Raw genomic sequence first — 27,139 nt, 5'->3', positions numbered from 1 at the left:
TTTTCCTATTAGACACTACCATGCTTGATTGGACATGTGTTTAAGAAGGTTTAAGAAATTTAAGAAATTAGATAGAAATGAGTAAATGACAGTGTTTGATTGAAATCTCATGATGAAGGTCTCGTAAGACATACTTCTATAATTGAGGAAGTCTCTACCCTTCACAGTACTTATATTGCTGATCAAAAAAGAAACAGAAAATAAAAGGTAAAGTCTACATTTGCACAAATTAAAATGTTTGAAAATAATTTTGCAGAGGATGCCTTCTTACTAAACAGAGATAATAAGGCAACAACTGGAGTGATGCTCAAGATAAATGGTACTAAAGAAGGCTGACCTGATATTGTTGTCGCGGTTTGACAAGAATCTTCCCAAAATATTAATGGCAAGCACACGTAAGCCACTATTGTCCTCAATGCTCATAATAGTTTCAACACATTCATAAAGAATGGCATTCCCAGCATTTTTGTTTGGCTCGGTTTTCGTTGCTACCTAAACAAGGAAATCATCATGTCAAAGACACTAAAATGCCATACAATGCAAGTCATAGAATGAACACTAATAAGAAAGATAATGAAAGAAACACGAAATTAAAAGAAAAGTGAGGGGCTTTGCACCAGATAAGCATATGCTGTGTGCGTTTGAGCACTTGAGCAAAGGCATGCAAACAGAAGCTGGTGCCTACTTCTATTAATATCTTCACACTATCATGCAGTTAATGCTGAGTTTGCACTAAAACTATTGTATTTCATTTCTATCTGATGCAATTTTCCAACAACTGAATCATGGAAAAGAAACGGTTCCCAAAAAAAATTTCAGCTGAAAACTGTGATGGCATCATGGCACATGAAATTTCAGTATCCATCATACAATGCTAAATCGGTCTTCACAGCTTACCTATTTATTTCGACCAATATGACACCAGATCAAAATTCATGCAGAGGTCAGATGGTTTTCAAAAGAACATAGGAAATAAATAAATAAATTTTAGATAAAGGACTATCATTAGGTTGGACTTAGTGGACGCCTTTTTATATTTTTAGGGGTATAATTTCAGTTTCATTTATTTTCTATACATTAAATAGTTAATATTTTAACGATCACAAAAGATGCAAATAAGTCAGGTAAAATCTTAGGATTTCTTTTTTGAGAGAGGGGAGGAAATAAGTCAATAGTATTAAGTATTATGATAACAGTGTTTTCGAATGAACCACATTCTATCATGTTGAAAGAGCTTTAAATATCTGGTTCTCTATTCCTCTATCCAACAACAAACTCAATCTTATCTCAACTTAATGGGATTGGCTACATGGATCCGAGCAAAAACAAACAGGAGAAATGAAAGCGAAATAAAGGAAAGTAAAGGAAAGGGACACAGCACCAGCAAGTCGGGAAAATCTCAGCTAAATGGGTCGGCTACATGATTCATTGCCCTCCAATCGGCTCTATCCAAGGTCATACTTGGGACAAGACATAGGCTATGCATGTCATGCCTCACTATTTCTATGGTCAATTTAGGCTTGCCCCTAGCTCTTTCATATCAGAATCAGATCATTCCTCCCTACTGGGGCATCCTCAAGCCTCTATTGGATATGGCCATACTACCTCAAATGACTTTCTCGAAGCTTATCATTGATCGGGGCAACTCCCAAATCAGCTCTAATACGTTCATTCCTTGCCATATCCTTCATCGTTTTGCCGCACATCCATTTTAATATCTACATCTCTACCATTTAGCTTATCTATATGACACTTCTTGCCCAACATTCCGCCCCATACATCATAGCTGGTCATACAACAGTTCTAAAAGAATTTTCCTTTAAGCTTTAAAGGAATCCGTCGGTCACATAGCACTCTAGTCGCACCTCTCCACTTCATCCAACCTACTTTAAATCTCTGTGAAACATCATCCTCTACTTCTCTTTTCCTCTCTCCCCTGACCAATTTAGTGATGTATCTTCCGGCCCAATATTCATGAGTTATATTGTGTTTTCAATTCAGTAATTCTTATGCTCCAGTCTGCATGCATTAAGATCCCATTACTTCGGTGTACGGAACAAGGTTGAATCAAATTGTTGTGTGTTCCATGTTAAGGACAAAAGTAACAAAAATGATTTAATGGCCACATTCTGATAAAAGGTAGAATCAGGATTCCAGACTGGGTTTTCGTGCATGCAAACAGAATAGCTACAGAAAACCAAGCATAAGAAAATTAGAAATGAGCCAATCTGAGTGATTAAAACACAAAACAGCATTAAGAAGTATGACCTACCAGCAAAACATCTTACCATGTTTTCAGTTTTACAAACTACTTGTGGAGATATAGCCATTGTAGCGCTGGCCTTATTTGTCTAACTGTCAGTTTAGGTATCAACACAATTGCTACAGAGTTAAAACAAGTTCTCATGAGCACAAGAAACATAATGATTTGACAGCAGCTTTACAAGTAAGTTATTAGGCTACGATTGGTAGTCATTCTGTTCTAGAAACGACTTTTCGTGTCAAAATCAGAATTTTCCGTTTATGTGTCAAAATTCCATTTTGGAATGGAACTCAAATGTTGGAACATGGCTATCAAATGTTGGAACATGGTTATCATGTTCCAACATTTCCCGTTTCTTTACCCGGGTCATTTCGAAAAAATGGAAAAACAAACCCGTGGACACCAAACGGAAGCTTCTGTTTTCTTGTTCCCGTAAAACAATAAAACACCGGAAACGTTTTTTCGGATGACTACCAAACACAGCCAAGCAGCCAGCTATCCAAAATTCTCAAGTAAGGAATAAATGGAGTTCAAGCTGCTGGAGAGGCCCAGAAACAGTGTAGTACATGGAATTTAAGAGACTGATATTATGTAACAGGACTGAATAAAGAACCTAGCCTAATCTGAACTATGAAATGGAATAGGCAGAATAATATATCTAGGAAGATATAAGTGCATATCAAACATACCTACGTAGACATAAGAGAATAAGGTAATAGAAGAAATAATATAAATAAGGAGAATAAACAAGTATCCATTTAGTATATTTTATAACTAAAACTGACCAGTTTTCTGGAAGAGTTGCCTGCTGATTCAAACAATGTTGGTCGTGGCACTATGGATACCCTAACCCCAATTAGGGTTTTCAGGCTCAAGGTGCTTGTAGCTAAAGGGGCTGATTAGGATTTAGGTCTGGAGTACTGAAATCGAACTGAATATAAACCAAGGAAGTCAGAAATATAGGAAAGAAACAAGGAAATGTTGAGAAATTGGAACTAAGGCAGAATTATGGCTCAATAGGGGGAAGCTAATAATTTGTGTTTTGTGATTTAGGGCTTGGATGGAGCTGAAACTTCAGTCGAGTGGTGATTTAGGAGGGGCCTAGCGGTGGCTGAAATCTCAGAGATTTCTCACACCTCTACGAAAGTTCACTGAAAATCAGTGACCAGAACAGAGCAAGGTAATGAAATGGGTTGGAAAAGGAGCTTACTGGTAGGATTTATGAGTATGATCTAGCAGAGAATGATGAAAGGAGGATAAGGGGTGAAGTTTGAGGGCTAACAGAACCAGATTGAGAAAAATATGAAGAGTTGCAGGTTGTTGAAAAATTGGGATACAACAGGGTATCTGCAGGCTAAGCTAAGGGGCTGGAATTGATCTGCAGAAGTTGGGTTCCAAGCAACAATGGACAGGAACAAGCAAGGAGCTGAAATATCAGAAACAAGCAAGGAGCTGAAATCCTCCCTATTTGGCCTAGGGAATCCACCTAAAACCAACAGGAGAACTTCAGTTCTCACACTAGTGAATCCACAATGAAAAGTTAACAGCAGCAATCTTTTACACGATTGAAAACTATGCTTATAGTGTAGGGATCAGCTTTTGTTGCTCAAACTCAGATAAAACTTTCTTAAAACTCTAATAATTTAGAATTAGAAACTAATCTAACAGACCTGCAATCAAACTTCAAGAACATTAAAACAGATATAAAAAATTACTAAAAATACAAATTTGGAACTCATCTCCAAATTTAGAAACTTTCATAACTCAAAAGACTTGAAGACTAAGAAATAGAAAATAGGAACTCCTAGAAACTGCCTGCACTGAAAATAGAAACTAACCTAGTACTTCTAGAGACTTAAAGAAATAGAAAGTAGGTCTGACCATCCCATCATGTGGACTTATTGGGACTTTTGCGTTTAGACTTGATCAAGCCCAATCGATCAGATTTACATCCTTCGCTTACATCAAACAACTTCAGTGCCTTGCAATAGTGAAAAAAAGAAGAAAGGATAATACGAAGAAAAAAGGATAGTGATAGAGAAAAGAGAAGAGAGAAGTAGAAGAGAAAATAAGAACACAGATAGGAGAAGAAAGAAGATCGAAAGGGCAGAGGAGAGAAAAATAAGAGACAAAATGGGGGAAGAGAGACCAGATGCCACACACAAGACACATAAACTCTCTGCAATTCAGCAATCAATGAGAATTACAAGACATATGTGAAATCCAGAAAATGAGAACTCTAGCTGACTTATAACTCTAAAACCTTTTACCAGATTGACTTAATATTTTAAAGACTCCTAACCAAGGATATCAAGGTGATAAGGCGACCAAGGCGAACGAGGATGGTAAAAATCAAGGCAATGACTTGATAACTATGCTCTTAACAATAACTGACTTCTAGACTAGAGCACTAACCCATGGCCCCCTAGCTTGGGCCCACAACACTGTGTAACAATCTACTAACAGCTATTAATTTTAAAAAGAATGGTAGTACAAAAATGCCCCCAATCAATTAAAATAATCCCAAATTAATATAGCAGCGTGGCCCTTGTATCAACCCAAAACTGAGCCAATAAGCTTGGGTTTTAGACTGCCTTTCTTGGTGGGCTTGGTTTCCAAAGTTTTATATCAGTCCATCCAAACAATGCTACTGCATCACTATAACTCAGGCAGGTGCCCCATATCATCATCATTCATCGCATTCTCACTAAAATGGAAAAATAATAATAATAATAAAATGAAAGATTATCAATTGGAAGTTAACATGATGGTCACTGTTTCAATCTCAATAAAGCACCTGAATTATCGATTTCAGACTTTTGCCCCAAATTTCAATCTTTGATCACCTTGCTCTTTCTTCTTATAAACCTCATGTCTTAAAAAGGGTGAAAATATAACAGGCTTAAAGTCCTCTAGCTCTTGTGCCAACAGTCTGAGTCCCTGTCCAGGGATGCTAATGTTTTTGAAGATCAAACAAAATACAAGATCTTGATTAGTTTTAGGGAGCCAAGTTTTTTATTTTCGATGAATAAATAATTCATTACCAAGGAAAAGAATATACAAGGGGAAAGAGGGGGGCCCAATAGGGGGCTAAGCGCCAAACAAGCTAGCCAGGGGATACATCAATTTTTATTTTTATTTTTTGTTAGGGGGGGGGGGGGGAGAGGATGATAGAGGCAGGGAGGCCCAGGATACAACAATGAGCATGTTCCTTTGGGTGTCTTGAACCGGGCGGAGACGCAGAGATCTGAGTTTGGAAGTAACATAAAAATAGATGGCTTTCCAAATCCTTTCGAAGGAACAGGAGTTAGGGGTCCAACTACGAAGATTACGTTACATCCAAAGATGATTGATGGTAGAGCGAAAAGCGAGATTTCCGATTGTGTCACAAATGGTGGAGCCACTAAAGGTCATGTCAATCCAAATCCATTCCCGGGGGAGGGGGAGTATGGGACGGGGGAAGGCTAGCAAGAGCGGAGGACCTTCTTCCAAATGGAAGTAGAAAAAGGGCAAGAGAAGAAGAGATGGTCAACATCTTCCGTACCATTCTAGCACAAACAATAGGAGGTGGGGACCTAGATGTGGCGGTAGTTAAGGAAAGCCCACGTAGGGAAGCAATAGGAGAGGGTTCGTCAAGCGGTGAAACTATGACGAGGAATGTGCCCTTTAAACCAGATGATGTTTCGCCAGGTAATAAGAGGGTCTTTGGAGTGAATGAAGTCCCAAGCAGAGGCAGAAGAGAATAGGCCCGAGGAGGAGGGCAACCAATTAAAAGTATCTTGAAATCCTCTATGGCCAGGGAGGATGGGAGGCAGGGAGGACCAAAGGTTCGCCATGGAGGGACGGAGAGGAGGGGACCAACCAATGGGGGAAAGGATGGAGGCCACAGTGGCAGAGCAAATCGAACCAAAAGAGGTGATGATTCTAGGGGAAACCAAGGGGATAAGGAATGCCAACAGGGTGTCAGGGGTCAAGCTAGAGCGTAGTGGAGGAGCCCTTGCCAATAATGCAGGAAATGGAATTGAGGGCCAAACGTCTGGAATCGAGGATACAATGCTAGATCCAGGAAGCATCAGGGGAAAGGGTGACAGTCCAAAGGGAATCATTTTTAAGAGGGGCAGAGTAAATCCAGGAGACCAAAATGTTGCACTGCTTGGAAATGATCTTCCAAATGAGCTTAAGGGTAGCAGCGGAGTTGACGTCCTTAATTTCAAGGATGCCCAAGCCTCTTCAGCCTTGGGATGGCAAACTTTAGACCAGCTCATGAGGTGGAGGAATCTGGTGACATCAGATCCTTTCCAAAGGAAGGCGCAGAGAAGGGAGTCAATGGCCTTGCAAGTGGTAGCAACTAGCAAGGAGTAAGAAGATACCCGACCAATAAAGGTAGAGGGATTGAAGGACTGATTGAATGAGGACAAGGCGACCGGCATATGAGAGAAGCTTACCTTTCCAAAGGTGGAGCCTTTTCCTGATGGAATCAAGATGGGAGAGTAGTGATGAGCGGAGAGACGAGAGGAAATGAGGGGGAGACCAAGGTAACGGACAGGGAGGGATCCCAGGGAGAAACTAGAGATGGCAAGAAGCTGAGCTTGGCACGCATCAGAGACACCCGAGAGGAAGACGTTGGATTTGAAGATGTTGATTTTCAAGCCAGAAAGGGATTCAAAGAGGTGAAGGGAGGTCATAATGTTGGTGATGGAGGCGAGGTCAGCTTTAGAGAAGATCATGAGATCGTCTGCAAAATCCAGGTGGGTTAGCGAAAGAGCTCTACATTTGGGGATGAGGGAGATAGGTATTGGTCAGTGAAGGATTGGATCGAGCAGGAAAGGACTTCGAGAGCCATGCAAAAGAGGAAGGGAGAGAGGGGGCACCCCAGACAAATGCCCACCATAGAGGAGAAATAGCCCGTAGGACTCCCATTGATGAGGACAGAGAAGCGGGGGGTGGAGATACAGGAGTGAACCCAATGAACAAAGGAAGGGGGAAGGACATTTGGAGAAGTACATTGGAGATGAAATCCCAACGGATAGAATCAAATGCCTTATGAATCTCTATCTTCATGAGGGCAGCAGAAGAGTGGGATTTGCGATTAAAGCCTTTGAAGATCTCATGATAAAGGATGATGTTGTCAAAGATGCAAACCAGCAATGAAGGCAGATTGGGTTGGACTGACAATGGAGTCAATAACCTTTTGGATCCCATTGGCGAGGATCTTGGCAATGAATTTGTAGAGAAGATTGCAAAGGGAGACGGGTCTGAAATCAGACATGCACTGGGCTCCATCCTTCTTGGGGATGAGACAAAGGAAGGAACAGTTGATGCCAGAGATTTGGGAAGGGTTGAGGAAGAAGCTGCGGATGGCAAAGATGAAATCATCGCGGATGATATGCCAACAAATGGAAAAGAATCCCATGTTGAAGCCATCAGGACCAGGAGTTTTGTTAGATTTGTGGTGGAGGGCAGCGGGGAGGATCTCATCATCCGAGGGGATAGCTTGAAGGGATGGCATGAGGTGGTCAAGAATGAATTTTTTGAGGATGTTGGGGTGAACGGGTGAGGAAGGGATGGGGGGGTTGAAGAGATCCTCAAAACAAGACACCGCTTCAGCTTTGATGTCCGAGGGGGAAAGAAGCTCGGAGCCAAAGCGGGAGAAGAGCTTGAGAATGGAATTAGCATTGATGCGGGCTTTAAGGCAGCTATGGAAGTAGGTTGCGTTGGAATCTCCAAGCTCAAGCCATTTAATCCTAGATTTTTGACGGAGAAAGGATTCTTCTTGAGCAAGGTGGGAGGAGAGATCCAGAGCAGCCAACTTTTCATCCTCGGCCAGGTAGGAGTTGAGAGGATCAAGCTGAAGCCTGGACTGAATGAGGTCAAATTTCACTTGGCAAGAAGAAACCTGATTAGAGATATTACCAAAAGTATCAAAGTTCCAGGTTTTAAGGGCCGCTTTGACATTTTTTAGCTTTTGCAATGAGAGGAGAGGAAGAGACAGCGATGGGAATGGCCCACATATCCCTAACCAAGGGGAGGAAACCATCATGATGGGACCACATGTCAAGGTAGTTGAAAGGTTTAGGGCCAAAGGAGATGTTGGCCTGAACGAAGAGGGAGATGGGAGAGTGATCGAAGATGCCAGGGGGGTCGAAGCTAGCATGGGAGGCCAGGAAGGAGGTAAGCAAAGCCTCATTGACAAGGAGACGGCCAAGCTTACAGGCCACCCTATTATGTCCACTACAGCAGTTATGCCAAGTAAATTTAGAGCCAAACCATCTTAGGTCATCCATCCCGATATCCTCAATGCACTCATTAAAGGGGTCGGAGGAGGTGGTGTCTATAGGAACCCCACCGAGTTTCTCATGGGATGCTCTGATCACATTGAAGTCTCCTCCAATGCCCCAAGGAGAGAAGGAATGGGAGGAAGAGAAGGAGAAACCAAAGAGGGAGCCTATCAGGGGCCCGATTATGGGCATAAACAGAGGAAAAGGCTAAGAGGGGGGAGCCTGATGGAGGGGAGAAGGAGAAATGGATGACTTGGGAGGAAGAGGCTAAATGGGAGATGTGTATAAGGAGAGGGTTCCAAAGGATCCAAATGCGCCCATTAGGGGAGTACGCATAATTGGAGATGAAACACCAAAAGGGCGCAATGGAAGCAACTATGTGAAGGGGCATTGGCTTCAAGGACACGGGTTTCGAGGAGACAGATGATGGCAGCTTAATTCGGGAGCGAATGGATGCATGTTTAGCAGAGGAATTGAGACCTCTAACATTCCAGATAATCCAAGGGATCATTGGGGATGGGAGTGGGGGGGCAGTCAAGGCTCAATCAAGCAAGTGGAAAGGCTAGACTTGGTCTTAGTCCGACGAGAGTACTCCTTGAGAGGGGAGGGGAGAGGGGTGGTGGTAGGTTTGGGGATGGAAGTTCCTTTAGGACGGGAAGTGTTGGACATAACCTTCTTGTGACCGGCAATAAGAGTTCTGGGGGATCAGGAGGATCCAATCTGAACCTAGATCGGGGAGAGGATGCTTCAGCCACTGGACCATGATTCCCAGGGGGAATTAGCATTGGGGAAGGAGTCCAGATGATGTGTGCCTGGCTGGGTGCCAGTGTTGAGACCAGGGTGGCGAGCACCAATAACAGCAATAGTGGAAGGGTGAGGAGCACCAACAACATCAGCAGCAATAGTGGTAGTATGAGGAGTATCAACTTCATTAGTAGCAATAGTGATAGGTTGGAGAGCACTAACAATAACAGCAGGGTAGACGGATGATGACACCTTCCAAGGCGTGAAAGAAGAAGCAGGCAGAATTCCCGAAGGGAGGCCAGTAGTCGAGGCAACAGTGTTATCCAAGATTTTATCAATGGACAGGATGAAGGAAGAGTCGAAGCTGCCACCTTCCAAGGCGAGGGAGGGCTGAGGAGCTGCAGCAAGATTCTCAGGTTCGACAGTCCCTAGCAAGAGACCAGGGAAGTGTGTTGCAGTTGAAGGAGCTACCGTACCAAGACCAAAGGGGGCCTCACAGGCGAAAGGTATCGAACCAGCGACGTCTGATGCAACGCCTAAGACCAGGGGAGGCGGACAGGGGCGACATCAGAAGCAGAGCCAACGGCAGGACAATTGGAGGCATAAACGAAGAGCGACAAGGCGGTGAAGCAAGCTGGAGAGGAGACTGTCGACAGGGACCCACGGGGTCCGAAACCAGAGAGCAAGAATGAGGGACGTTGGCGGGAACAGTCTCGTGCACCCAGGGGGATAGAGGAGGAAGCAGGTGTGGAAGGTGACGGGTAAGGGTTTTGGGTCAAAGTGGAAGGGTAAGGGTAAGGGTATGGGCCAGGTAAGCTAGAAGGAGGAGTCGGGTTTGGATCAAGAAGGTGCTGGAAGGAATGGGTCGGGTTATACAAGTTACCAGGATATAACGGGTGGTCCGGTGGAAATTTAGCGAATTTGGAGAGTAATTGGACTGGGAGGAATTGGTTGAGAGGAATGAAGTGAGAATCAAGTTGGAACAGCTGGTTTGAGGGAGAAGGATAAGATGAGAGGGATGGGGAGGAGTTCGTACCAAGATTGACGACCGATGACGGGCAAGAAGGAAGAGGGAGGAGAGACAGAAGGACAACGGGTGAGGGGACAGAAGGGAGGGGGTAAGGAACAGGGACCAAGGCCACCTCAGAAGAGGGTATAGGAAAGTCATAAGGACAGCAAGGGGAAGAAGGAATAAGTGGTAGGGCTGCAGACATAGCAAGGTCATCAAGACAAGCCAATAGAGAGAACCGATTAATGCCCATTGGATCTTCCAACGGACCAACGGTTCTAGACGAGAGAGGATCTTCACCGGAGGTAGCGATCGGAGGGCGCTAAATTCTGCTTCGTTTACGTCTGAGAGGTTTTCTCAAAGGGATCTGATCACCCATAAGGCTAACAGGAACCGTAGAGGATGAAGACGAACAAACGATCGGATCTTAACTACCAAATCCCAGAGATGACTCGACTGTGCCCCCACAATTTCTTCATCAAAATTAATTTTTGAATTTATTTTTTCTTTTTTACTGCAAAGCATGGTAGAATGTCCGAAGCATTTGCATGTGGAGCACCTGTGGGGATCCAGTCATAAATTATGTCTCGTTCAAACGAATGGTCATCTCCTTCAAGGACGGTGATAGAGGAGGGCAGAATCCGATCAGCCGAGACCTCGATGCATATGCGGGCAAAGGAAAAACGATCCATTGTTTTGGTTCTCTTATCAGAGTATAATGGCTTGCCAATGATAGACCCTATGAGGCTAAGCCCCTTAACACACCAGAAGTGGAGTGGGAGGTTAGGGAGGGAAATCCAGAGAGGGATAGAAGAAGGTTCCGAACAATGAAAGGAAGTACGCTCATCCCACTGCCGCAAGAAAATAGGTTTTTTCCCTACATACTAGGGACCACCATCAATAGCAACCGACTTGTCAGCAGGGGAAGAGAAGTTGAAAAGGAAGGTGCCATTGTCAAGCATGAAGGTGGAGAGAGGGCATGAGGATTTCCATTGATTATGGAGGGAGGACTTGACAACAGTGAACGGTGGCCGACTGCCCAGGAAGGAACCCACAACGCAGTTCTTCCACCAGCAAATTTCAGGTTCAAGAAGCCCTGGGGACAGGGGCCGATGGGGATAGAGTTAAGGGAGGTGGGAGGATGGAAGTAGAGAGAGTGGCCAGAGATAGGGGCAGGGAGGAGAAAGAAGGTGGGGAGGAAGAAATGACTTGGGTCCAGGGGCGATTGTCGGGAGGAGAAGAGATAGCAGGGGTAGAAGGGGAAGGAGGCACAGGGGGGAGGGAGTGCCGACGGCAGAAGCCAGCGGAGGGGGAGGGGAGGTCATGGGTTCAGGCGGAGGGGAATCTCAATGGGTTATATGAGAAAGAAGCCCTTAGGTATTACATTGAAAATATTTTTGCTTTCATTGAGAGTTGAACCAAGGAGCCAAGTTTAGTAATCCATTAATCAGAAATATGATTTTAACCTTTTACTTATATGTTCCAATATTCAAATGTGAATTAAAGGAGGATATGAAGCAGGATAAAATAAAACTAGGAGAACAGCATTCATGTAGCCAACAACAAAAATGGAAAAAGGTCCAAGAAACACATGAATTATAATTTGCATGGAGACATGGAGCTCAACATTATTTATCATATATTTGACAGCATGAAGATTCACTAAAAACATATCCACTGTGAAAGGGTGCATGTGCATGAAAAGAGAACATCATCTCACGTACATGCAATAAATTGATTGAATAGGTAAAAGAAACAGCAAAGCACAAACCTCCAACAGTCATATCAATGTCTCTAAAACATAAGTGGGTAACCAAGTAGTTGAACAAAATGTTATAGCAGTAAATCTAAACTAAAGAATAGCAACTTACCTGAGCAAGAATGTCATTCATACAGTCACTAGCATCTGCATCTCCTTGGCCCAAAATGCGTAAAAGCCTAAGCAATCGGATATGAAGGAAAGGGTCTGTAATCCCAGACATGTCGTACTCTGGTGAATATGGACTATTCACGACATCCTTTAGAACTTTAACCAAACCCTCTGTGCACCTCTACAATTAGGTGAAAATATATATCAGTTCAGCACCATAAACTAGAACTTATACACATATGCACACACTATCGATGAGAGAGAACTTTACAAATTAGTAAGAAAAAGTAATAATCTTCTCTTCTTTTTATGTTCTTTTTTTTTTTTTTTTAACCCAAAATGCGAAAATAGCCCATCATATAACTGACTAGAGAAATGCTTACCAACAAAAATAAACTACACAAATCAATAGATTAACAGATTAGCAAGTTCAAGTAGGTTTACTGCTTCAGCCAAGTCAGATGTAAATTTGACATTTTCCCATCTTGGCATCCATGTTAGTCCTCATCTAGGAGTTGATTATGCAAGTGATTCAACATAAGCATAATGATTACAGATATGGCCCTAGTTGTCGAGGAGTCGGCACCGACTTGGCGTCCCGGCGGAAAAACAAATGCAAATCAGTGGTACGATTTATTGGAGTGACAAATGGCGACCGCCATGGCAATATAGGCGTTACCATGGCGGACGCCTTGAGGCTTACGCGGTCGTTCCTTTTAATATCTCTATCAAAAAAAAAAAAATCGCTTTTCTTTATGTCATATATTTGTTTTTATTCCATCGCTTGCATTGTCATTGGCTGGTATATTTGGAATCTCTACATTGAGCTACATGGCATCAAGCTTATAAGACTACCTTTCTACACCCAACTTCCCATTTCAAAAGACCCTCGACCAGACGTATCTCTTGCGTGTTTGGGAGATATCCAGAAACCCTTGGCAGCGGGATTATCTCCATCGATTCTGGCTTTGACAACTTTTTCCGGCTACCATGGCTTCAGCAATTCTTCCTCCGCCTACTCCGGCTCCAGCAAGGTAAGTAAAATAGTGTAAAGTCATCATCTTCTTCTTCTCTCTTCCCTTCACTGTTTTTTCAGTTTTTTTATTTTTCAGCTGCTCACGATCTTCTTCTTCTTCCTTCTCTGTTTGAAGAAGAAGAACTTGAACAAGAGCTTGAAGAAGAACTCAATGGAGCTTGATGCCGACACCGACTCAGATGCTGCTGCCATGAACAGATAGGTTCTTCAGGTATGTTTCTTCCTTCTATTCTTCTTCTTCTTTTCTGGCTTCTATTTTTCTTATTCTTCTGTCCTCGTCTATTTTGTTTTTTTTTCTTCTTCTTCTTGTTCCGGCCCCCTCCTCTTCCTCTCATTCTTCTGGTTCCTTTTTTTTTCCTCCTAATACTTCTTCCAATGCTTGGGTGGCTCACTGGCTCCATCTGATGGCAACCTGTCACTCCTCCCCCCTGAAGCCCTCTCTCTCCCCCATCTCCTCTCTGAAACCCTCCTTTTGCCTGCATTTTTTTTTATTCTTCTTTCTTCTTCCCTTCTCTGTTCCGTGTCTGTCTTTTTTCGTCTCCTCCTCTGCCTTCTTCTAAGCCGGCGGCAGTAGTGGCGGCTAGACTGGCTTGTACTAGTGGTGGCTAGTTGCTTTGGCTGCTACTGCCGCCACTGCTGCAGATTTAATTCCGTGATTCAAATTATATTAAGTTGTTGCTGCAAGTCTATGATTCAAAATAAATTGTGCATCTGCAATATAAGTTGCAATTCTGTGATTACATGACTATGTACTTCTCCTATCAAAGGCAAGCACTTTGACAAGCCAAATCCCATGGCTCTTCTAGATTCTCCAACGTCTCTGGTAAATTTTCATATATATATTTGCTTTCTTTTATGTCATTTTACATGTCTCTAATCTCTATTTCCATTTCCCATTTTTTATTAACTTATCAGTGAATATGATCCCATTCGAGCAGGGTTTCACCATGTGAACCAAAATTCTGTTATTGCTTATTAATTCATTGATCAGATTCATATATCCTGCTTTAGAATTGATATCCAATGATTTCAGATCTAAAACATTGATGATTGATATGATTTTTTATGACTTGATGAGTTGATGTGGTTTAATGTTGATTTTTTATGACTTGAAGTATAAATCATGTTAATTTTTTATGACTTGATGTATAAGTCATGTTGATTTTATATGTGATAGGGTATATTGTAGCATACTAAATAACTTTAAGAAATAGGAAAAATAAAAAATAACACATGCGATTTGACTGCCATGGAAACGCCATAACAAGCGATTCACCGCAGAATCAATTAGCCACCACTCCACAGCCTTGGATCGCCATGACGCCATGACAACTATGGATAAGGCGGTGCTAGTAAAGTTTATGACAAGAAAATCAACAGAATCATAATTGTGTATCTCTGTTTGGGCATAGCTGAGCACACAAAGAACTCATCTATGCTACTCATTCAGATGTGGTGATGTACAGTTGTCATCCAAGGGAGTTCTAAACATGTTAAACCATGCTTCTCAAGTCCAACACCTAAAAAGCAGAAGAATGAATAATTCATGCAGTTGAAAATTCAGTTGGGGTGATGAGAGATCCCTATAAGACAAACTGACATACAGCTCAATGTCTCTAAAGGATTTTGTGCCACTGTAATAAAATTATAATTAGCACATAATCCGGTCCATGATCAATTTACCTTTCTATAATATTCAAGGGCCTCTGCACTGACTTTGCATAGATCTGTACAAAGCTGAACTCCTGTTATCAAAACCCCATGGTGCTTTTCTTTGAGCAAGGAAGCAGCAGGACTAATAAAATTCTCTGCCAGATCTGGCACTTTCTTTATTATCCTTATGGAGCATAATGCTGCCTACAACACAAGAGAAAATCAATTTCAAGTTTCAAAATATAATGCTACAAAAAAAACCCAACTCCAACATAACAGCAAAGATTTCTAACTTATAAATAAAAAGGGGCCATTGCTCGGAGCAATGGTAAAAGGTTCGGGCTGCCAGGGCAAATTCCTGGATTCGAGTCTTGAGAGCAGCCACTTTGCATAAAAAATGCTGAAGGTTAGGACCATCTCCAAACTCACTCCTCCCAGGAGGACCCCAGAGAGGCAGGACCAGCACTGGTTAATGGCCATCTTTTATTATCAAAAGAAAACAGCCAAAATTTAAGTGAAATGTAGAAAGTGAAAGGGTAAAAAGAAGAGTCAAAAAACAGTTGAAAGACAGGCAAAACAGACCGGCCACATGTGGAACAAAACACTCAGATCTGCCTATGTTTAACATTAGCAAAGCTTCCAAAACCACTGATAGAATGATATAATCAATGTTCGAATTTTGGTCGAAATGACCAAAAGATTTTGGTTTTGACAAAGGTAGCAACGAAATAAGGTGTGATACCTGGTTTAAACATGTTTTGGTCAAATTTTTGTAGTTTCGGTGAAATTTCAACCATGTTTAAGATTTCAGTATCATTTCGGCCAAACCCTTTGTTATAAATGCATGGTTTCAATCGAAATTTCGCAGTGAAATTTTCGACATGTTTCAAATTTTGGTATCATTTCACTATTTTCGACTCCAAAGACAGGAACTTCCTAGAAAGCTTCAATTTTGTGATTTTTGACCAAATCACTCTCACATCTTTGTAATGAATCATGTACAACATTTAATAAAAATGAAATGGTTTCTAATTTTATATTTATTCATGCTTAAAGCATATTTTAGTTGTTTTAATTGAATTAATGTGTTCTAGTACTAAATTTTGAGTATATAGTATCATACAGCATACAATGTACACTACCAACCTAGGATCCAAAGTCAAACTACCATTTTGGGTGTGTTCTTTTACAATCTAAGGGCCACTATGTTTAAAATTTCAAGTTGTTTTAATTGAATTATGTGTGTTCTAGTACTAAATTTTGAGTATGCAGTATCATACAGTGTACAATGTACACTACCAACCTAGGGTCCAAAGTAAAACTACCATTTTGCGTGTGTTCTTTTACAATCTAAGGGTTCCAATATGTTTAAAAGGCCTAAAATAGGGTTCCCTAGAAGTTTTGGGAACTAATTTGGCCATTTGGGCCTTGAAACCAGCAACCAAAACCTTTCAAGTTTTGACTGAAATTTTGCGGTTTCAGAAAATATTACCTTGAACTTGGACATGAGTACCATCCCCAAAGATCTTCTAAATGGAGGAAAATGGTGAAACAAACCGTCAAAACATGACATGTAACATATAAAGACTAAGCTATTAAACACAATAACAAATACGAAAAAGATAACCGAAAATGAAAGTCAATTTTAAACTCAATTCTCTGGCAGTAGTGTACAGAAAGGATCAAAGGATACTGATCCTGAGTAATTTCAGAAGAAACTATCTTCTACACCAAATGACAAAATCCCAGTATAGGGAACCTGATGCAAATTAATAACCAAACTAGGCTTGTTTTATTAGGAATAAGTCTAGGATTGGGTTGTGTATGTGTTGCGCCTTCAGTCCATGTGGTTTGGAGTGTAATGGGCCACTTTTATGGGTCTAAACTAAGGGTTCTAAGGTTGCATACGGGATTCACCGATTTCTTTCCTTTTTCTTTAGTTTCTTTTTTAGATGGGGTTATTTAGTTTCTAATTTCAGTACCTAGTTAGTTTCTAATTTTCAGTCATAAGTTAGTTTCTAATTCCAGTTGTTTTATTTCCTAGTTTACAATTCCAGTTTTAGTAACTATATGTTAGTAGTTTTAGTAACCCAGTTTTAGTAACTTTGAGTTTCTATTTTATTGTAACCCCCCCAATCACTATTATAAATAAAGAGAAGGTTCATTAGTAGCCCACGATTTTATGAATGAAAAGCTATGTTGTTGTTGTTGCTCTTTTGAGTTTGCTTTGTGTGTGATCAAAGTGGTGGTCTTGTGTTTGATCAAGGCTGGAGGAATTGGTGTTTAATCCAATTGACTCTTTGCGATGTGAAGCCCAAGAGGTTCCTATCAAGTGTTCTCTTCTTCTTCTTACTGTTACTAAGGTTCCTTTCAAGTGTTCTCTTCTCTTCTTATTGTTACTATTCTTCTTCAGCCATCTTAGGTAAGTGATCTGATCACTCTGTAATTCTGGTTTTAGGAAACCCAGATTTCTCCTATCGGCCTTTACTGATCTGAGCACTCAGCCATCTAATGGTGCTCCAATTTTTATCGAGTGTTAGGCCAAGTAAGAAGGTGGATCGATCCTGTTTTGAAGCCAATCAGACCAGGTTTTCTTGAGTTATGAATATTTCTCCTATTCTGGCCAATTCGTATTTATGCCCAGAATAATGATCTGAGTTGTTCTGAATATTGTTGTTTGGTTGCTAGTTTATTCTTCACTGAATTGGTCTCATTAGCTGGGAATTTAAGCCCTTAAATCCTAGTTATTATTCAGTTGCAGAAAATTATTTCTTCTTAAAATTTTGATCTTTGGAAGTTCTGTCATTTTCTCTTTCTGTGGATATAATTCTGATTTATGATCTGTTAGAACCCTATTCTTATATCTGAGTTAGGCATTCATCTGGTTTATAGTCTGAACTCATAAACTCCAGCTTCTGGGTTCGAAATTCTGACTTACAAAAATCTGTTTCTTCCTTAATTCTGATCTGTTGTTTTGCTGTCCTACCTTGGTTATTATGGTTGTTCTTTGATTAAAAGTTCCTGCAGTTGAGACTTGTTAGTTCACCTACCCTAGTCTATATTAGAACCACGCCTTTCAACCTACTTAATCAAGATGCTGTTCATTTGCACCATAACATACATGGCTTCCAACACAATTTCTGGGTTTCCATCTGTGTATTTCTGGAACCTATGGTAATAAAGAAGTCTGTTTGAGCAGAGAAAATTACTTTTTTCCGAATGTTGGGATCTCGAAATTGGAGCAATCTTTCCACTTCAGGTGCAAGATCACGAGCCATTTCTGCTGAACAAATATTCCCCAAAGCACAAAGAGCAAGACCCACAATATATTGATTCGTGTGGTTAAGATCTCTACAAATAAGTTAAGGATTCTGCACAATAGGAGACAGAAAAAAGTAATTTCTAGTTTAATATAACCTTCATCATGATTAGCAAACAGTAAGCGTTCACAATTTAACTCTTTTTTTTCTGATAAATAATATTTTTTTTAAGAAATAATATAAGAAAAAATTGTTTTGAAAAGGTTGGACAAGTATATAAAAAAAAAAAAAAATGCCACAATCTCAGGATACTGCTTTAGAGAGTTCGTAACCAGCATAAGAACTTCTTGTCTTTCATCAAGAAGCAACATGAGACCAAGATATCCTATTCTCTTCTCTGGAAATCCAGCAGATGCTATTGACTTTAAGCATTCCATTTGACCAAAATGTGTGGGGTAACCAAGCATGTGAATGAACATGAGTTTTGCCAGGTTCCGGTGTCGATAATCTTGGTCATTTTCACTAACTGCAGCACGAATTGCGGCACACTCTTTCCTTACAACAGCACGTTCTTCTGCAGCAGTTTTGCAAGCACGTATAGCTCGAATCATATCCCTGCAATGAAATTGAATACACATCACATTAATGATATGAACAAATTTAAGTTGGGGAGTAAGGTCCATTAGCTGAGACCAATGTAAGAGTAGGCAAAAATTAAGGTAATATATTACTGTTTCAAATTTTAGCATCAACGTTTATGGTGATAAACAAATGAATGAGGTCATGTAATCAAGGAGAAATATGTGTTTTAGGAGTCCAAAAGAGAGTTTAACGTATCAACCTCTTTATTGTCTCTCAAATCTCTATTGTTTCTATCATATAGGAACTCAACCAATTCAACACCATTTCTAAGTTTAACAACAATATTGATCTCCATGGACCAATAACAGAACACGTCCATTAGCATATAATACCTCATTCAGCAACATAAAACAAAAAATCAAGGACGCTTACTTTTTGTATTTTTTAAAATTTTGTCTGAAGATCAAACCCCCCCCCCCCCCCCCGACACACACACACACAAGCCTCAAAAGGAGAGGTTACCTAGACATGAATTATTACAAATCAAAGCCTAAAAATAACCTCCCCTCAGCTTTAGTAGAAATCCAGAAACCATATACAATGGTGCAGCAAAGGTTTTGAAAGGCCTTTGGCTAGGGAGTTTCTATAGCAGTCTGTTAAGTCTTCTATTAAATTAAATGGTTAATTCCCTGATCTAATGTAGTTAGGAAGTTTCCACACTGTATATTAACTTGGGACACTGACATTTCTCTGCTTTTTTTTTCCTTTTTTTTTTGGGGGGGGGGTCCTTTAGGGGAAGGATGGGGAGAGTTTCAATGGTAGTACAATTTTCCTTGAATAGTCTTTTAGTCCCTCATTTAACTCGACTGTTAGCTTCACAATTAATTTTATTAGGAAGTTTCTAAGTTTGTTAACTTGGGTACTAAATTTAATTAGGTTGCAAGTAAAATCACAACTAAAAATAGGAGCCTTTTAGGATAGCAGAAAGTGCTCAACACCGCAGAGTTTCTCTAGTAGATTCTTAAGGGGGAGGGATAGGTATGCCAGCATGTTACCTAGGAATTAGGTATGCTAGCGGGATTTTGACTGTAGGATTTGATAATCTTAAACAAAACCGTTGGATCGAAAGAAGAAATCTAAACCTTCAATGCACCGCTGCTACAACTTTTCTCTCCCCTCTTCCCCTCTGCAACTGTTCTACGATGGAAAAAAAAAAAATCTCACGCTGCTTGACCTTAATCCGACTACCCATGGCAGACTGCAAACCGCTGCTTCTCTTCCCCGCCCTCTCTTTCAACCTCTATGCAACTTGCCGCCCGTTCCCAACACTGTCGCTCCACAGTCCTTCTTCTTCCTCTTTTACCTTTTTCCTTCATGTTCGTCTTTCTAAAACTTGCCGGCCCTGCCATTGCCATCACAAACCTTCACCCTCTATTTTTACCAAAATCCCTCCACCCCCGACTGACCATCATTGGGCATCCCTTCCCTCCCTCTCTCATCTACAACTTCGCACTCTCACCCTGCTTGCAATCCCACCTCCTCTGTTTTCTGTTTTTCCTGCAACCCCACCACCCTCACCACGCACTAAGGGGTGTTCAAAATCCAAAACAAATATCGAAAGCTTACATTCATTAATCCATGGGACATTGGCCGTGCATCATTAGATCAACCACTTTCCCCAAGTCCTTGACCTCCTACAACTTCATTATTCTTCACTTTCTCGTCTGATCTACTCTCTCTCTCCCCCTTTATATTTTTATTTAGGGAAATTTACCGCGCCACCCCCTAGAGAATGCCCCAATTATAAGAGCACCCCCTCTGTTTCACCAAATTATGCTCAGACCCCTTACTGTCAGTCACTGTTAAGTGTCAAGTTAAAATGACCGTTGTACCCTTACCATTAAACAAACTCATGTTTTAACCATAATACCTTTTTTTTTTTTTAATCCAAACCAAACTTATGTATTCTACAGATAAAAGCATAGAATCCACACTGATCCAACACACTCTTTTGCATAACCCTTCAAAATCTTTAAGAATGCCCATGACCCTTCAAGCTGAACTTTGATTAGACAAGAGGCCGGCCACGACCCATTGTGAATCCCCTAGTTCCATCAGGCATTTTTGGCCCTAGAGGTGGCTTTGAACCTTCAACACCAGGATGACGGTGCAGAGTTCCATGGCCTTGACTGTTATGGTTATGCTGTTTTTGGCCCTTGAATCGACCTCTGTTTTGACTTCTCCGTCCAGTTCTCTCACTTCGCAACTTCCCCTTTTCCTCTTGTTCAGGTGTTTCATCATGGTGATCAGTTGACTTCAAGGGTTCATCATCCCCTGCTGCCTCAGACACTGGAACATTTCTATTCTTCCCCTTGCCATTAAAAAACTATCAATTTTTAACCGCAGACCAGAAGGGCATATCTAGTATCGAAGCTATAATGGCTCCAGTCCAAGCACCAATTCCAAGGAATGGCACTGCTACAAACAACATCAGACCGATCCAATGGAACTCTTCTACAGGGCCGGCTTTCTCTCTGGCCCTCTCAAACAATAGTTCAAGGAACCGTGAAGCTAACGGGCTCTTCCAAGCGAGGAAAGATACAAACCTCTTCCAGTAGAGTACGATAAAAGGAACAGAGACCATGTTCCTATAGTTCACATCACAAAAAAAGCGAAGAACGAATCAAACGAATAATTCCTATAAACTACAGTCCTAAAAGAACACCCAAATGGGTCGATTACTCGAATTCAAATCCAAAGAAAATAAAATCTTGCAAATGGGAAACAGATTGATAAGAGAAGAGGGGATTAACCCAAGAACAAATATGAGGGTTAGGCTAATGGGCTTGAGCTGCATCCACTAACCAACAGGGATAGCTCCGCAGAGCTCAGGTATGGGAAGAGACACGAGGGAGAAGACAATGGCCTGGTCAGGAATGGGGAGAGAGAAGAAAAACACGATTGACTATATCAGACGGATTTCGCCTGGTTGCCGCGAGGTCTTGCCGGTTGCCGCGAGGTCTTGCCGGTTGCCGCGAGGTCTTGTGGATAGCCGCGAGGTCTTGCGGGTCACCGCAAGGTCGCCGTCCGTCATTGATGCCGCTGCTATGAACGATCATCAGTGGTCCAACAGTGGCAATTTGGGAGAAAGGTAAATTAGGTCTTGGAATGGGGTCCAAAGCCTATCAATTTGGGTAAAGAAATATTAACTTATTGTAAGGGTATTTTTGGTACTTCGTATTTAATAAGGGCATTTTGGTATTTAAAATAAAATATAATTGTTGACATCAGCAAATTAGGTATATTCAATAGTAACTGACGGTAGGGGGTCTAAGTATAATTTGGTGAAACAGAAGAGGTGGTCTTATAATTGTAGCATTCTCCAGGGGGTGGCACGGTAAATTTCCCTTTTATTTAAAATGAAATGATAGCCGAGATCTGCCCCTCCAGTTTCTTCCATAGCTGCATTGATTTTTCTTCCTCACAACTTTTTCCTTTCTTTCTTCTCTCTTTCTAATAATTTGCCGCCTCACTCTCCACAGAAATCCTAATGTTTGATGTTTGGTGTTATTAATTAAGCTATGATTCAATAAAAAATAGTAGACGAAATTTAAAGATCGGCAGAGCTTGATCTTTCCTTTTCTCCCATAAAGTATTGAACCTTTGAGAATTATAAGCATAATAGCGAGAGAAAGACTACTGAATCTTCACTATTGATGGGCAGTTGGCCTCAGGGCAAAGAAAGAATATACAAGAATGGAACAACTGCTCTGAATTGAAAGGCAATGAGGGCAGAGTGAAGGAATGAAACAAGAAAAAGACAGGGGCTATGAAGCGTAACTTGCGGCATTTGCAGACCACCATCACATCGACCAATCAAGCTGCGACAAGCAAGAGGAAATTAAAATTGAGAAGTGAAAGATGCCTGGATTTAGATTATTAGAGAGATTATTCAATGAATTCGATCACTTGTTTGAATTGAATATAGATGGAAACAAACACAGATGGATCTGAGAGGAGGGAGAAAGGTAGAAGAAAAAAGAGGAAGAAGAAGACGGTGGAGCGGCGGTATTGGGCAAATCATGTAAGACAAAGGTTACAAATGGCTGAGATTTTTTATGTTTCATCTAACGGTGAACAATCACTAGCACACCTAATTCCTAGGTAACCTGCTTGCATACCTGTCCTTTTCCCGATTCTTAATTATCTTTGAAAAAAAAATCCTCAGAACAATTAGAAGACTCTTTGAGAGTTCAGTCACTCTTTCTTTTAGGTCCAAGTGACTCTAATGGGTTTCTAGAAGCATAAGTTTACTAGGTTCAGAAATCCAATGCAACCAGAATCTCAGTGACTAGTTTAAAAACCAGATTTCAGAAGAAATTGAATAATAGTTGATCCAAGAATCATAATGGTCTAATATTCTAGTCGAAGGTCAGAATAATGGAGAAAAATAGCTTCACCAAAGAAGAACCTGATCTAATGGTTGGATCTGGAGGTACAGAGCAATCCTACTGAGATAGGACTCTTAATTAGGGTTTCCAGATCAAGGGTTCAATCTAAGATTATAGGGGAACCAAAACAGCATTGAATGAATGATCAATCAGCAACTAAAAACAAGCACTAACAGTTAATATCAAACTAGAACAAGAAACAAGAAATGAGGACTGAAATAGCAGAACCAGTCCTGAGAATTCCAACAATTCGAGTATCAATGGGACTATCAAAATGGCGATAAGATCTGTTTTAGAATAGAAATCAAAAATGTGCTGAGGTCAATTAACGCTGCTCAAATCATATTACAAATCTCAAATTCTGTTGAAGAAAAAAATTAGAAATCTAACTGGCAGCAGGATTCTTAATTAACAGCACAGTCGACTGGAGATTTCTGGATATCAACAATAATAAGACTGTAACAGAAATGGGATATATAAATATGTAATGGACCTTCAGATTTCAAACAAACATGAGAATAGAATCAGTAACTGACCTGATTGCAGGAATTGAGCAATGGAGAAAAAAATTGGAAGAAGAAGAATACAACAGAGGATATGCCCATCTAGCCATACTGGAATCCCCCCAGCAGTATTGGCATCTCACCAATGGTGTAGTTGAATCTCACAACCAAATTCGGAGTCACGCAGAACAGAGCAGCACAAAGCCATCTTCTTACTAGGTAAAAACATGAGTGAGGACAGTAGCCCTTAGAATGCTTTATAGAAAACAGCAAAAACTAAATCATATTGGCCTTAGGAAACCAGCAGCCAATAGAAAAACAATTCTAATCAAAACAGGAATTTAAAATAAATAAAACTTGAAAAGAACTAACTCCCAAATAAGACTATAGGCGTAGTCCTAAAGCATCTAGGATTGCTAGAAAACAAATCTAAATTGGCCTGGAATTTATATAGAATATTCCAGCATTACAAGGAACTAATAAAATAATTTAAAGAAAAAAAAAAAAAAAGACTTTGAAATAGTGTCCCAGGATTCTGGTTTTGGGAAAATCAAAATAGGTTCAAATTGAGTCAACTCAGAACCAAAAGGCTGAGTTGAGCTGAGTTGCTACTGAATCAGATTGTTTCTCCTTCTTTCAGTTCTTTGGTACCTCTTAGAGTACCCATCTTAATGCTCTTGAGGCTGATCTGCATCAGGCTCCACCATAATTGTTAACTTCAAGTGATATCCCAAGTCCCAATGAAGATTTAGGATCATGTCCCTCCAATCAACAGTCAGAAACTAGTGGACATTGACACTATCGATTGACAGCTAATTTTTTTTATCGCAACGCACCTATTGCAAATCTTCTGGTCATAAGCCACTGGACCTTGATCAAATTGCTACTGAAGTTGTAAAATAATTCTAGAGCTAGTGATTATGAAACCTTTTAGTGACTCATTCCAGGTCAAATCAGCTCCATTCCCTAATGTTTCCATGGCAAGACATTGATCAATCACATGGGACCTTGATACTCCTCATTTGTGGCCTCCCACTAAAGCATTTTTTTATAGAAATTGTTCTGGTGCATTCTGAAGTTGAAAGAAGGTTCTCCTATTGGATAGCAGATTCTATTCCATAGTCACCAAACTTCAGCATAAACAGATTGCCAACTCATTTCAGGACCAACTTCAGCTGTCTGTAGTTGGAGCAACTTCAACTGTCTGTAGTTGGAGCAAGAGTTTTGAAGAAACTTCAGCTGTCTGTAGTTGGAGCAAGAGTTTTGAAGATGCCAAAATGTCTTTTCAATCCCTAGAAAGCCTATATGAATAGTTGAACCCCTTCAATCACAGTACCTTCAACCCTATCTGCCAAACCCAATCATCTGAATAATAAGACTTTCCTTAATTTCTCACCAAATTTTTGTCTCCATATAATTTCTAACTAAATAGAGGGTGGACCTCGGTGCAACAGTAAGGTTGCATCATTGCGACCTAGTGGTCACGGGTTTGAGTCGGGAAACGGCCTCTCCGCGAAGTGGGTGTAAGGCTATGTACTTTATGACCTTCCCCAAACCGCACAGTTGTGGAGCCTCGAGCATTGGGTACGCCCTTTTGATATTTCTAACTAGGTGTAGGATTATTCTGTGTTCACACTTGGAAGCCTTATATTCAGCTGTGGGCAAATCTCAAGTGTAGGATCCTAGAATCACTCAAGTCATCCGACATCATCCAACAAGAAATAAATGAGAGGAGATACCTAGCCAACTCAACTCTTTGAAACATCTTGGTAAAGATAAAAACAATCAAACTCTCCTCATACAAGAGGACGTGTTGACATTGTATATCCCAGGTCTTGATTAAACAAGGACTTGGATCCACCAGGAAAAATAAACATGAAATCTACCATACAAAGCAACAGAAGAATTTTAATTGCCAAAGACTGCTTCATCCACTATAAAAGAGATACCTTGTAAATCTCATCAAAATCCTGTTCCACAACCCTCAAATGACATCCAAGATTTACACATTAAATGCATTAATTAATTGAAATACAAAATATGCAGATAGCTTGCACCTCAAATACAAATTCTAATGATAATAGAAATACAAAGTATACAGAGGGCCTAAAAAACATCTGTTGCTTATGACACTACTAATGACTTCAACATTCAAGGCCCCATTCCTGGACTTAAATATCAATGAGAAACAACAAATGGAGAGATTGAGCCATGGCTAAAGATGGATAAATGAAGTGGATGTATGTTTATATCAAAATGCTAAGATCAGTTGGTAAAGAATGATTGTAACAAGTAGCTCCTTTTCTTCCTTCCTCTGTATAGAACTTTACATTGGAGAACATTTAATTGCAAATAATCAGCAATGAAGTTAGGACCCATTTAACGGCTCTCCATGTCAGTCATTGAGAGTGGTCCTCCTACCTTGAATTTTAACAGCGAAGCCAACCATGTAAAAGAAGTAAATAGGAAGATCACGAGGAGTATCAGTACTACATGTAGGTCAGAAACTTATCTAGGCTAATCAAGAATATGTTTAGGCAAAACAGAATCAGTCAAGCGCCTTAATTTTGATCGTTGTACAACAAAAAATTTAAAATTCAATCTTAATTTGAGCAGCTAAGCATTTCTGTTTAATGTATAGCCATATATAACACCGGTTCTTACAGTTCAACTCAAACCAGCCTACCTGGAGCTACAAGAAAAGTCCGAAGTATTCCTGAGGACTGGAGAATTTTAAAGCATTATAATTGGGAGAATAAAATCAAATGATTAAAAAAAAAAACTTTACAATTCCATATAGACATGGCCGACGAAAAGCACCTATTGTTCCTTCAATTTGATATCGTTTAGCAATAGAATTATATCCATTAATGAGAATTCGAACTCCATGAGAGACCAATCCCATTACGACTTTCACGGTCGTTTCAAAACATCACTAGGTCAATTACTCCTAATACCGTAACTCTGAACAGGAATGAAACACCTAACCAGGAGGGGTTTAAAAAGATATAATAACTAAATTCTCGCAAACTCGATCGTGCAACAGATAGAAACGAGTGAGATCGTACCTTAACCGTGTTCCTGATGAAAAGGGATTCATGATTGTCTCCGTTTTGAAGTTCTAGGTGAGCCCGATCCGAACCAAATAACAGCAGAAGAAAACGATCGATCGCAATGGAAACCCAAGTATCAACAGGTACAGAGGGAGAAGTTTAAAAGTCTAGATCCGGGTGAAGAATTGTTAGATCTAAGGAAGATAGAAGAGGATAACAGATAGAAATGCAAAGGAAACTGGATCAAAGAGAGAGAGAGAGACAGAGAGGTAAAGACTGAGAGACTGCTTATGTTTTGTGTTGGGTTTTTTTTTTCCCCTATTTTTCCCTTTCTCTCACGTTCTTCCAGTCTCAGTTAATAAATTTAAGACCATAAACTACAGAGCGTGTTTAAAGGAACGCTTGGTCTTGAAAATACAATATTGTTACATGATTAT

The 27,139-nt window shown here is 40.5% G+C and overlaps 1 protein-coding gene across 1 annotated transcript; it reads right to left on the bottom strand.

Moving 5' to 3' along the window:
* On the bottom strand, nt 1-27,053 carry LOC122079943 (AP-1 complex subunit gamma-2-like). Its single transcript, XM_042646741.1, has 7 exons — nt 26,718-27,053; nt 18,426-18,728; nt 18,063-18,204; nt 14,884-15,057; nt 12,166-12,345; nt 338-492; nt 1-178 (listed from the first exon to the last, which is right to left on the bottom strand). Exons 1-7 carry the CDS (start codon nt 26,747-26,749, stop codon nt 16-18), a joined length of 1,149 nt encoding a protein of 382 aa, XP_042502675.1. The 5' UTR covers nt 26,750-27,053; the 3' UTR covers nt 1-15.
* Between the last annotated feature and the right edge of the window lie 86 nt (nt 27,054-27,139).

Source organism: Macadamia integrifolia, chromosome 5 (genome assembly GCF_013358625.1).
Source record: "Macadamia integrifolia cultivar HAES 741 chromosome 5, SCU_Mint_v3, whole genome shotgun sequence".
Lineage (NCBI taxonomy): Eukaryota > Viridiplantae > Streptophyta > Magnoliopsida > Proteales > Proteaceae > Macadamia > Macadamia integrifolia.
This window is presented reverse-complemented; position numbering and strand designations above follow the sequence as displayed.

Excerpts from the sequence above, each read along its gene's own strand:
- LOC122079943 (XM_042646741.1), bottom strand. The coding sequence starts at position 26,749 with ATGAATCCCTTTTCATCAGGAACACGGTTAAG. Across the intron at positions 12,346-14,883 it reads CCCTTGAATATTATAGAAAG|AGGTGCACAGAGGGTTTGGT; the intron begins GTAAATTGATCA and ends ACCTAATTGTAG. Across the intron at positions 179-337 it reads AACCGCGACAACAATATCAG|CAATATAAGTACTGTGAAGG; the intron begins GTCAGCCTTCTT and ends TTTTTTGATCAG.